General features: G+C 51.4%; 6 protein-coding genes across 6 annotated transcripts; 5 read left to right on the top strand and 1 right to left on the bottom strand.

Moving 5' to 3' along the window:
* Window positions 1–129: 129 nt before the first annotated feature.
* On the top strand, window positions 130–4,056 carry METBIDRAFT_87063 (uncharacterized protein; the record flags this gene model as incomplete). Its single annotated transcript, XM_018859274.1, has 2 exons — window positions 130–3,475; window positions 4,038–4,056. Exons 1-2 carry the CDS (start codon window positions 357–359, stop codon window positions 4,054–4,056), a joined length of 3,138 nt encoding a protein of 1,045 aa, XP_018713013.1. The 5' UTR covers window positions 130–356.
* Window positions 4,057–4,580: 524 nt separating this feature from the next.
* On the top strand, window positions 4,581–5,414 carry RXT3 (Rxt3p; the record flags this gene model as incomplete). Its single annotated transcript, XM_018857041.1, has 1 exon — window positions 4,581–5,414. The coding sequence occupies one exon, from the start codon at window positions 4,581–4,583 to the stop codon at window positions 5,412–5,414; it is 834 nt and encodes a 277-aa protein (XP_018713014.1).
* A 573-nt stretch (window positions 5,415–5,987) lies between these two features.
* METBIDRAFT_11346 (uncharacterized protein) lies at window positions 5,988–6,830 on the top strand (the record flags this gene model as incomplete). The annotated part of the gene is made up of 1 exon (XM_018853965.1): window positions 5,988–6,830. The coding sequence occupies one exon, from the start codon at window positions 5,988–5,990 to the stop codon at window positions 6,828–6,830; it is 843 nt and encodes a 280-aa protein (XP_018713015.1).
* A 407-nt stretch (window positions 6,831–7,237) lies between these two features.
* Window positions 7,238–7,669, bottom strand: METBIDRAFT_39444 (uncharacterized protein; the record flags this gene model as incomplete). The annotated part of the gene is made up of 1 exon (XM_018857143.1): window positions 7,238–7,669. The coding sequence occupies one exon, from the start codon at window positions 7,667–7,669 to the stop codon at window positions 7,238–7,240; it is 432 nt and encodes a 143-aa protein (XP_018713016.1).
* Window positions 7,670–7,685: 16 nt separating this feature from the next.
* Window positions 7,686–8,385, top strand: METBIDRAFT_154587 (uncharacterized protein). Its single transcript, XM_018854599.1, has one exon. It carries the CDS (start codon window positions 7,804–7,806, stop codon window positions 8,272–8,274), a length of 471 nt encoding a protein of 156 aa, XP_018713017.1. The 5' UTR covers window positions 7,686–7,803; the 3' UTR covers window positions 8,275–8,385.
* Window positions 8,386–9,909: 1,524 nt separating this feature from the next.
* METBIDRAFT_11348 (uncharacterized protein) lies at window positions 9,910–11,625 on the top strand (the record flags this gene model as incomplete). Its single annotated transcript, XM_018853966.1, has 1 exon — window positions 9,910–11,625. The coding sequence occupies one exon, from the start codon at window positions 9,910–9,912 to the stop codon at window positions 11,623–11,625; it is 1,716 nt and encodes a 571-aa protein (XP_018713018.1).
* Between the last annotated feature and the right edge of the window lie 204 nt (window positions 11,626–11,829).

The raw sequence follows: 11,829 nt of genomic DNA on the forward strand, positions 1-11,829 counted from the left end.
AAACAAAACAAAAAACAAAACAAAAAACAAAACAAAAAACAAAACAAAAAACAAAACAAACGAGCCAAAGCAAAAGATACGCATTTTTTTGGGCCAAAAACCGAAACACCTTTCCGGCCCAGAAACTTCCAGTAAGAAATTTATCCGCGACTTCCCGTCTATGTTGCCTCCAGGTGGCCTGGCATGGACATGGCTGGTGCGCACAGGCCCCATGTGACCATCTGATACGCCTATCTATATGGCCTACAGGTCGGCACAAACTCACCAAAAATACACCCAATTGACTGGTTTGGCCCAGATTTCACAACAAAACACACAGAGAAAAGCTCTGAGCATACAAATCCCAGAAACGGCACATGAACGCCTCTGTTCTAGAGCCTCTCAACAGGCTACATTTGCCGGGCGGCCTTAAAGTCCTGGCCCTCCATATCAACGCCGACCGGGTATACGTTGGGCTCTCAAATGGCGATTTGCAGATCATGCGCATAGCCACCGAAACTGAGCGGGAGGCCGTGCGAGCCGAGGCCCGGTCCGTGAAAAGTTTCCGCTCGTTCAGCGAGGTCAGACGCCTTTTCCTCGACAACGACACGTCCCAGGTGCTAGTTCAGGAAAAATATTTCCCAAACGTGTTCAAAAGCCAGATCCAAATCACCACCATCGACTGTTTGCCCATGTACGGCGACGGCAGCCGCGAGGTGCTTCTACTAGGCTCTGCGGATCTCCTACAAGTGTACGAATGGGTGGGCCCACACCTCGATTTGGTCCAGACGTTCGCAGATATCCGGCCATACTCCGGGCACGCTTTCACTGTGATCCCAGGGTCCTTGCAGACAGCTGCAGTACCAGGCCACGGTCCTGCGGACGCTTCGAAAATTCTCCTCGTAAGTTCTCGCAAGAAGCTCTTCGTGTATAGAGCCGTCCACAAGTCGCGCAACATCTTCGATTTCGAGCTTGTCAGGGAGATTCTGATGAGGGAGCAGATCAGAGAAGTCCGCGCCCTAGATGGCCATGGAAAGGCTCTCATAGCCACGGTGCAAAACGTGTTCTGCTTGGGTCTACGGGACGACTTCCAGCTCACCGACGTCATTGTGGACACGTCCAACACTCACAGCTTCACTCAGACATCATCATTCTCCTATTTCGGTCTTGCCAGCGCTGGGCCCCAGGTTCACATTGTGCCCATCAGTGCGACGCAGTCCTTATTTGTCCGTGATACAGAGGTGGGTGTGCTCCGGGTAGAAGCCGATACTGCAGTGTTGAAGGAACTGAAGATCAAGCTTGCAGCCGTCCCGATAAACGCGGCGTTTCTCCTGCCGTGCTATGTGGTTTTCGTATACCCAAAGACATATGTCGTGGTGGACTTGGAGAGCGGCGATTTGGTCCAAACGTTCAAACACGGGCTAGGATATGCGGTCAACTACTTTGCTATCGACCCGGCCATTGCCACGCTTGCCGCCGGCCCGGATCTCTTCCAGTTCAAGGTGCTCTCTGTGCAAAAACAGCTAGACAACTTTCTTGCCATGCGCGGTACAGCGGCTTCAGAAAAAAGCAAACGCGAGCTAAAACACGATCTCAAGCTTGTGGGCCTTGAGCGGGCGCTTGTTCTTGTACGCTCGTTGGATGACACTCACCCGTTTTTTGCCACGAAAAGTGCCGGCGATGCACTGGGGACGAAACAAAAGCAACTTTTCTTGCGTGACTTGTACAAGGAAAAAGTCATGGTTCTCTTCGAAGTGCATCTGAAATTCCACGAGGCCTTGGTAGAAATAGCATCCGAGTGGATAGTCCCCTTCCAGGAGATCCTCACATTGTTCCCGGACTTTCTTAATGGAAGCGTGCAGATTAGACAAGGTAAAATAAACCAGTCTTCATGCCGACAGACAAGCCCAATTAGGAAAATATCAGCCAGTGAGCTCAAATCCACCAATGATACTGCCAGCAGAAGCACCGCATCATCTGACTCGGACACCAAGAGCGACGCTGGAGAACTGCCTTCTACCAAGGTTCCCCAGCATATTCGAAATTTCCACAAAGCTGTGCAAAACTTAATTTTGTTTCTCACAGAACAGCGGCGTATTCACTTGAGCTTCCTCAATAGTTCGGACGAGGACCCTTTCATTCCTTGGAAAACCCTCCAGTTCCGCGTAAGTGACCTCTACCCGGGAATCGATAAGCAAGTTCTCGTCACAAAGTTGAGCGAGTTTGCCTCGGCCATTGACACCTCGTTATTTTTGTGCTACTACTTTACAAAGCCCATGATGTTGGGCCCCTTATTGCGGTTGCCCCATAATAGATGCAATGCAAGAGTTGTGAACGACAGTCTCTTGGACAGCTCCTATCTCGAGTCTCGTGACAAGCTCAGTTTCATCGGCCAGCTTCTAGATTTCTACTTTGGCAGGGCATTGCATGATGAAGCTCTCCGGCTTCTCAGTAATCTTTCATCAGAGAGCGCCGCAAATGTACACTTGACTGGTCAGGCGTTGTCTGTTCGATACATGCAAAGACTACCAAACGAACACCTTGACTTGATTTTCAAATACGCACACCAGGCTCTCACTAAGATCTCCGCAGAAGCCCTCGAAAATGCGAGGCTCTTGTTCATGAACGATTCGTTTGAGTGCGAGAGTTACAACCGGTTCCAAGTGTTGGATTATCTTTCTGGAGTCATCAAAGACGACAACATCGCGATCACATACCTTGAATGGCTTCTACACCAGAGCGGGTTTTTCGAGGCCCTAGAAAGGAAGCGGGAAGTGCCCAAATTGAGTACGCGGCTTTGTCTTCTATACTTGAAGCAGATGGCCTCTCTCAACTCAAATGGAAAAGTGTTTTCTCACAGCCCGCCATACAAGAAAATGGCAAAATTACTAGCGAGTGCCACTGAGTACGAGCCATGGACAATCTTGAAAAACATACCACCCAGCGACGACAAGTATCTCCGGCTCACAGTCTACATCTACCACCGCCTAGGCGAGCACCAGAAATCTGTGGATATTTTGTACAACCAACTAGCAGATTTGGACGAGGCAATGCGTTACTGTGCCAAAGTTCATGACCAGCCCAATGGGGAGGAAAAAGGCCAGAAATTGCTCTTCAAACTCTTGGAAGATTTGCTTATGCATTATAACGAGAACCAGGATGCGATTGCTCGACTCCTCACTCTACAGGGCCAGAAAATGCCTACATTACAGCTCTTGACAGTGCTCCCCGACTCGTTCCCGTTGCATAAAATCCTTGTATTTTTGCAAACCACTGTTGAAAACCTTGAGCAAAAACAGTTTAATAGCAGGATCAAGGGCCAATTGTACAAGATCAGTGCATCCAAAGCACACTACGATTTGGTAATGGCCCAATCACATCACTACAGTATAGCTGGTTCCGGGCAAATCTGCCCAGCATGCACAAAACCATTGGGACAAAGTATCGCGTGCGTCAACGCTGCCGACCAAATCATTCATTACGGCTGTTTTGATAAGCAGGAGCGGAATTCTCAGTCGTCATGTCACCTGCGAACATTTGAGTGTGCAAGAAAGGAATAAGAGAAGCGGATCAATTGATTTAGTTTCAAAATTTCTATCAAATGTGCTTTCAGATTGAATTTCATATTTGACGCCATGTTCGACTCGAATTCCATTTTTATCCCAGATTGGATTCCAAATTTGCCTGCAAAGTTGATTGCAGATACCACGTTTTCCAGATTCATGCACGGAATTTCGCACCCATCTCGGTCAAAGATGCGTTCGCTGATGTTGGCGCATAATTGTGGGAGTGCACATTGAATGTTCGATGTTCATCCGCCGATTTTCCCCGCTGCCATGGAAAGGAATCTCTGATACGAGCGAGATCCAGCCCAACTCAATCGACATCTGCCTAAATCCATTGAAATGGTTTTGACCACAAACGGCGATCCAGCAAACGCGGATGATGCTCAAGGCATCAGGCTCCCGCCCATCTCATTTTTGTCCGGAACTCAGAACTCCCAGTCTTTGGCCTCAATGATTCTGCCTGTTGGAAGCCTAAACGCCGAAGCAAATAAGACGAAAAATGGCCAAATGAGCTTCCCTGGCAGTACCCAGAAAATGTCGTTACCCAAGCCCCAAGCGTTGAATATCTACCCAGGACAGAACCTAGTTTCACCGCATGGCATGGAATCTGGTGTCATCAAAAATGGTGGTAATAGTGTGGCCGACAACCGTCTAGTCCATAACATGGAAGACAAAAACATGTCTGATTATGCGCAGGTGCCTTCATCAGGAACACGCCCGCTGCCCCATCGCCATTATTCTCATAGCCCTTCGCCGGATTATCCTCACAACCCAACTAGTATTCACGCCCCCAAACAGTCTGTGGATTATTCTTCTCATCAAAGCGACTATCACCGCAATGGGTATATGGAGCCCTATGCGCAACACTTCCACCAGCAGAACGCTGATATTCAACAAAGGCACACAATTACCAACGAAGGACAACTGGGTTTCAGAGCTGCCGAGATTCACAGTCCGAATTCACCCATAAACCCAGGGCATTTCTCGTCGCAGCTTGCCGACCGAGCTTCGCAGAGGAAGAGACAGAAAAGATTAATGCACTCTCACATCTATGACCAATTGCCGCGAGTATTACCCAGTAGACGCAATCTCGGGACGATCGTTTATAACCCCACCACCACCTGGGAGACTCTCCAGATCAAGCAATTGCACGGGTTGCGGAAGCAAGATCTGGACATGTTGGTACGGATGCAGTCGGAGTATATGGAGCGGAAAAACAATTCTGCTGGCGAGATGAACACCGTGTACATTCCTGTGATTCCCCATTTATCTGACGCCTACATCAACTGCTTCCTAGAGGTGAAGATCCCATACGTACATATCAAGGACTTCTTGAAGAGTCATTCGCAAGGGCAGGTGGAGCGGAAAAGAGAGCTCTGGGGCGGATATGCGGGCATATACACGGACGACTCGGATCTTTTGTACGTGCTCTGTCATCTCGGGCTTTTCAACAATAGTTTGGACTTGACAGAATGCAATGCGGAATGGGTACCTTCGGATGTGACGCGGCCGGCAACCGTGCACAGAGATCAAGACGGTATCGAATTGCTAGACCTTTCCGTCACGCTTCTTTTGTTGCCAAGTCTAAACGCGTACAAAGGATTCTATCGGAACCGTCTAAACTCGCGGTCGTGGCAGAGCAGCGCCGCCGTGCACAGCGGGCTATCTATCGCAGTCCACAATGTGAAATGGGAGACCTTTCTTCTGTCGACAGCAGATCGAGCGCTCAATAAAAGAGCGGTTAGCGAGTATATCGATGACAGAAATGCTAGTACACAGATCCTGGAGCAGAAAAACGGATGGAAACTCGACTTGCTGCTTCGTAAATCCAAACACGATGTCAAGGCGCAAGCGCCTGGCGCCAGCTGATGATGCCTTGGTCAGAGCACGTAACAGCTGCAGCGCCGTTCAATGTACACTACTGAGGAATATGTTGTCAAAGACAAGAATTAATAAAGGATAAGAAAACTTGCGGGTTTTGAAGTGGCAGGAAAAGTAATGTTTACAAAGCTGTCCCGGTCGAATTTTGCTGGTCGTTCTGACATACTCGGTTTCGTGGCAGAACACTTCGGCATGGAAGGGCTGCGTTGAGACTAGCTAGACAGTATCTGGGCTGATTTGCGCGTTTATCGACACATATTACCGAGAGCCAGAGCCAAAGAAAAAAAAAAAACCCTCCCCATGTACAGGAAGCGGCGATAGCATGGCAACTGCATCTGTAAAACCTTCCCCAGGCCCGCCACCAGCACTCGAGCTCGCCGTCCAGCCTAAGCGCAGCACACAAACGAACACACAAAGAACAAAAAAAAACACACGCTGTGTTTCTCAAAGCGCGTTTTCTGAACTGTCTGCATTTTCGCCAACGAACGAAAATCGCATCCTTCCTCCAGGTGTTTCCGCCCGCTAAAGCATAGTATAGCCTCTTTTCGGAGGGGCTCAGCCATGGAGGACTCGTGTCGAAAAGAGAACACGCCCACGACCAACCCAGAAAGCTCCACCACATCAGCGGCCGGACAGCCAGCACGTGATTCCAAGAAGAGACGTTCCCATAGATTTCTGTCCGTGCTTCGTCGTGTGAGCAGCGAGTGGAACTGTCTTCTCCACAAACTCAAACTGGCGTCGCAGACTGGCCACTCTGACGGAGAAGCACTTGATTCGCTCTTCGAGTCTAGCGACGACGACTTTTTTGAACGGATCCCCCGCCTCAAAAAGTGCTGCAGTGCCACCAGCCCAGAAGCCCGTTTTCTAGAGGACTTTAAGAAGTACAAGCTGCTCGAGGAATACCACCGGGGCACGCATACAGGCACAAGCGCAGGTTCTCTTTCGGAAATGGCGCCGTCCGTCGAGAGCCCGCACGTGCCTTTGTATAGGGCGTTGGATGTTCTGCGGTTGAGGCAAGGGTGCGCAGGAGAACCAGACCTGGAGTCTCTGCCGGCCCGAACGCATGAGCTCGAGCTCACCTCACAAGAGGCCGTTCTCAAGGACCAAATCTTGTCACGCGACGAAAACTTGGGCAACGCCCTCTGGGAAATACGACGTGCGCGGTGGCTCATTCCCGACGACGAGTGTGAGGATGTCGAGCAGAAGGTCGAGCAACGGGCAGCAGGGCTGGCAGTGAAGCAAATCTCGCAAGACGCGTATCCTCAAGTATACAAGGACTTTGTGGTGAATGCGCGGCCGTTGAAAACGGGCAAGCGCATCAATCTCGAGGACATGGTGGTGGTCATTCACGCGGGCTGGGTGCACGAAAAAGTGTGGGAATCTGCAAGCAAGGGCCTCGGCTGATTTGCTGTAGGCGGGCTGAATATATCATGCCATCGTTGCGATGGGAGAAGCGCCTGGGGCCACGCGGGATGCCGCAAGCCAAGCATCACAGCACACACAAGATCATTCCCACCAATACATGTACTGCTCAACACACGCCGGATTCTGGCAATGCCTAGGAGGCACGATCTGATGGCTGCGTCTCCTCTTTGCGTGGTCGCACGCTACCTCACTCCCTCCTCTCTTTCCCTTCGTGTTCCGCCCCTTGTTTCATGCCTTCAAACCCAGACCATTCGTCTTCGGTCTTTCGGGTTTTCTTCGTGTCCCTCCAACTTCATGCTTCGTGTCTTCACCTTGTCTTCCGTCGTCGTCACTTCGTCTTCACTTCGTCTTTACTTCCTCTTCCGTCGATGTTCTGTCCACCCGCCTCAATCCTGGTTGTTGATGTACGAGAGCGCGGTTTCCAAGACCCGCAACTCCTGGTCGATGAGCTCGGCCTTCAGCTGCAAGACATCCACGCAAGAACCAGCAGAATGCCGCAGCATGGCCAAGGCCCGCTGGGTGCGTGTCACGTGGCGCGCCAACTTCTGCTTGGCCGCAAGAAGCGCCTCGTAGTTCTCGGCAATGTCCTGGGCAAGCTGCCGGTCGATTTCCGCGTCGAGCTCATGGATGGTGGCCACCTTGTCCAAAAGCACGGTGCGTGCCAGCGGCGCAGTGGCGGAATTGACCCGAACTATGGACTCTACGGCCCGTATTAGCTGCGCCGACGCCGCTGCCGCCGTCTGGAGATGGGCGGCCTGTTGCTGCTTGGCGCCTGTGAGGAGGTCTCGATGTGAGCCTGGCGGAGGTCTCTGGCTCATGGCCAAAATACGAGCTATGGAAATATGGCAGCGCGGCCCAGTGGGAAGATGCGATGAAGAGCGGGGGCCGCAGGGTCACGTGTGTGTTCTGCCGGTCTGCAGTGCCGGGCGGTGCTATATAAATACGGACGAAGATGCTTTTGGAAATCCGTGAGGAATTCCGCAGGTTGAAGAGAAGAACGGTTGTTTCGGGGAAAGAAGTAGGTAGTTACCGTCGGGTCGCGCCGCGGCCCAAGTGCACTGTGGCGCCAGGCGCGGCCCTAGGAAATAGAGTCGGCCCTGTCTGTTGCAGCTCCGGCTGCGCCAGTTCCTGCCTATGTCCCAGAAAGGGTGTCGAAGAACGACATGTTTCGTGCAAATCAGGGGAGAACTTTGAACAGAAATTTCGGCCTCAAGCGTTCCGGCAGCGAGGCTGTTTAAAACCCCTTTTTTTTCTGTCATGGGTGGAAAATGGCGGGACTGTTTTGGTGCTAGAGCTCGGCACATCCACGCTCGCGCGCATCCGCTGCGACGCGGTGCGAATGGGTGCGAAATCGTGGGGCCGACCTTTTGCCATAGAAAGACACAACAAGCGTGTCATTGGGATCGCAGCTGAGCACTTGTGATGTGGGTGGATAATTAAGGGTGTGGGTCAGGAATCGCATTTCTGGGGACCCCAGAAGCCCGTGTGTGGAGAAAAACGAAAATCTGGAGTTATGTGAGCGGGGTTTGAAGGGAATACGGGTGCTAGAGAAGCTTCGTAATTGGTAGATTTGAGTAGACGACGAAGGGGAAAAAAGACTCGAAGGGAATATCTCGGTTTGATGAGCAGTGACTGTAGATAGGGGATGTCGCGAGGCCAGGGACAGAAGGATCGACTAGTCGGCCCTTCGGTAGATATGAGAGACCGGCGACGGGCATGCAAAAGCCAAGTTTCCATACTCCCCTCTACTTCCACAGTCTCCTTCTTTCCTCGGTCTCCTTCTTTCCACAGTCTCCTTATTTTCACAGCCTTCTTTGTTTTAATAGCCCTCTCCAAATCACATCCCCTTCATTCTTGGGACATGACCTCTCCGGCTCATGGAAAACTTGAAAATGAGATTGCTGTGATGCAACAAAAAACACCTCTGTTCTATGGTTTTCAGAAGAACAAGTAATGTGAGCTGGACGATACGGCTCAAAAGAAGTCTTCTGGCTGGCTACTAGAGAGTGCCAGGCTGAAACCTGAGCTTCTCCTGCAAACAGACTATCAGCTGTCAGGGCTGCACTCAAAGATACAAGATCCCTTTAATTATGCTTTCGATGGGGATGTGTCGAGACCCGCCAGCGCTCATGAATTTGAAGATTGGCCCACTGCTAACGCAAGCTCGACATCTGCTCCTTTTAATGGTGCAGGGCCGAACTTTGGAGATCTCTTTACGGTAGGCAAATGGTCTTTCTTCTTTTCCTTGTGGTTTTGGTTTCTAACAGCTCTGTTTCTCTGGTCTTCAGGCTATATTTTAGTTCTTTTCTGTAGCTTTCTATTCCTATTCATTTATACAGTTACATTTCTCGTACACCACATCTGCAAGGTATAGACAACCGACACTGGTCCACCGGGGTCACTGGAGTCGTCTAGTTATGGGGTATTATGATGTTTTAAAGCGATGTACTGGTACTGCCCGGTATGACTAACTGATTTAGCTTTGCAACATCAGTACAAGTTTTGGGATGTTGATGCAAGTCCTGGGATCTTTGTACAAGTCCTGGGGTTTTATTACAAGTTCTGGGACAGTAATACAAGTCTTGGACAATAATACAAGTCTTGGACAATAATACAAGTCTTGGACAATAATACAAGTCTTGGACAATAATACAAGTCTTGGACAATAATACAAGTCTTGGACAATAATACAAGTCTTGGACAATAATACAAGCTCCAGAACACAAGACATTCATACAGGTTCTGCTTCCTAGTCGAGCCATACAAGTTCTCTATCCCATCACCCCAATTTTCACTGAGTAAAAATGTTCGGGATTCATCACACATCTCTTGCTAAGTGCACGTTCTCGGGACCAGCATCTTGTGGGCAAATCACGTAAAGACTAGGCTGGTCGCATGCATTCCAGCCGGCCCCAGATGTAATACTTTTTCGCACCAAATTGATTAGGGCCGCATTCATTCAACCTCCCTCCACAGAACAGCAGACCCAGGACCAGCAGTACCATTCTCTAAGCTAGCTCTGCCCATGGATATATATACATAACCTTCTTTGTAGAACATGGCCCAGTTCGAATGCTTTGCCGCCGCCCTGCTTTTTGCCGTCGTCCCGCAGACCCAGGCGCCGCAGGGCCTACTCACCGACTACCTGTACGTGACGCAGGCCCTGGACCAGGAAATCTTGGACTCGACATATTTTGCCCTCCGCGGCGCCGTTTTGCAGTCTGCTGGCGAGTGCTTGGCCGCATGGGAAATCCGCCTACTGATCTTGCTTTTTAGTGGACAGCTTGCCCGGGCCAAGCGCGAGGCCGTGGCTCTCAACAACGCACTATATCTCCGTGAGAACCCCGGGGCAAACCGGGCCAGTTTGGCCAGCACGCCATTCAAACACCCTGCAAACACACCCCCGAGCCCCGGGACCGGCGGTTCCCGGCACGGGCCGGCCGTGCTGCCGGTGTACCCTCTCCCGAACAACAACGACGGGCAGATCCCGGACTCTTTGCTCATGTTGATGGTCAGTTTGAAGGCTGCGCCCAGCTTGGCCCGGGTCAACGAGATCTACCGGTTGTGCTACCAAAAGCGGCTCAAGGGCGACCGGGAAAACGCGGGTGTTTTCGTGGGCACGGGGAACGGCCTACAGGCCAGGCTCATGGCGTTGGCGTATGCTGTGATTGCGGTGCTTTTTGTGACCCGGAACCACGCCACGCTTGTTTCTTTTCTTGCCTCGCTCCGCGGGGATCTACAGGAAGCAATTGCACGGAACAGGCGGGGCGACGCGAGTCCCAAGGGAGCGGCGTGGACTGGTAATGCTGAGACTGAGAGAAAAGAGGGCACCGAGACTGAGAAGACTGATATTACGAAGGCCGAGAGGAGTGATATCACCGAGGCCGAGAGGAGTGGGTTTACGGGGACTGAGAGTAGTGAGACTGGAAAAATTGAGAATACCGAGGCCGAGAAGATTGAGGGCACTGAAACCGTGAAGATTGAGAATGCCGAGACTGAGATCAATGCCGAGCCTGAGATCAATGTCGAGACTGAGGTTAATTCCGAGACTAAGGTTGATTCCAGGACTGAGATTGATTCCGAGAATAAGGTCAATATCGAGACCGGAATTGATTCCGAGAATAAAATCAATATCGAGACTGGGATTAATTCCGAGACTGAGATTATTGAGAGTACCGAGTCTGCGAATGATGCTGCGACTCAGACTGATCATGCCGCGACTGAATCCAGGCATATCACCACTGAACGTCCCGAAAATTCGAAAAACCCGGGAACCCCCGGGGGCCTCCAGAACCGTCCACACGTCGCGGGCGAACCGCCAAATGCGTCCCCAAGTTCCGTCACCAACCTCCACGAATATTATTCCCACGCCACTTTATTATGGGTGTTGGCCAAAATCCAAGTGCGCCGCGCGTCGCAATCTGCACCCGCAGAATGGGGCCCGCTATATGAGCCGCAGCTTGCGCTGGTATGCAAGGCCACGTGGACAGCGGTGCTGGTGGTCACGGGGAAAATCGCCCCCCAAATCAACGGCGACATCGTGCACGTGGACGCCTGCCGCAAAAAACCCTCCGTGGAGGATTTGGCCGGTTTGGTGGATCAAGACCTTTTTTCCGTGCGTACGGTCTGCTGCTTGCTAGCGCACTGGAGCGTGGCTGCGACATATACCTCCAGTCTCTCGGAAACGACATTCAGCACAGATTTGGGCCGCGTATACGCTCATGTTCTAGCCAGATGGGACGGCCAATTTAACAAGTTCTATGGCTTGGAGTAGGCCCTGGAAAGGGGCCGGGTGCAGGGCCGATCGCCGAACCTGCATCTGGGACTAGCTGGCAGAGATCTGTTTGGATCTGGCCCCGTGAATGGGGATCCGGACTTGGGTCTGATCAGCGAATTCTGTCCGGACGGGGTTCCAATTAAAGGATATAGATTCTTTGATCCTCAAAGCCAAAACACAGCCCATGTGGGGTCGTACTGA

Source organism: Metschnikowia bicuspidata, assembly GCF_001664035.1.
Source record: "Metschnikowia bicuspidata var. bicuspidata NRRL YB-4993 chromosome Unknown METBIscaffold_2, whole genome shotgun sequence".
NCBI classification, from domain to species: domain Eukaryota; kingdom Fungi; phylum Ascomycota; class Pichiomycetes; order Serinales; family Metschnikowiaceae; genus Metschnikowia; species Metschnikowia bicuspidata.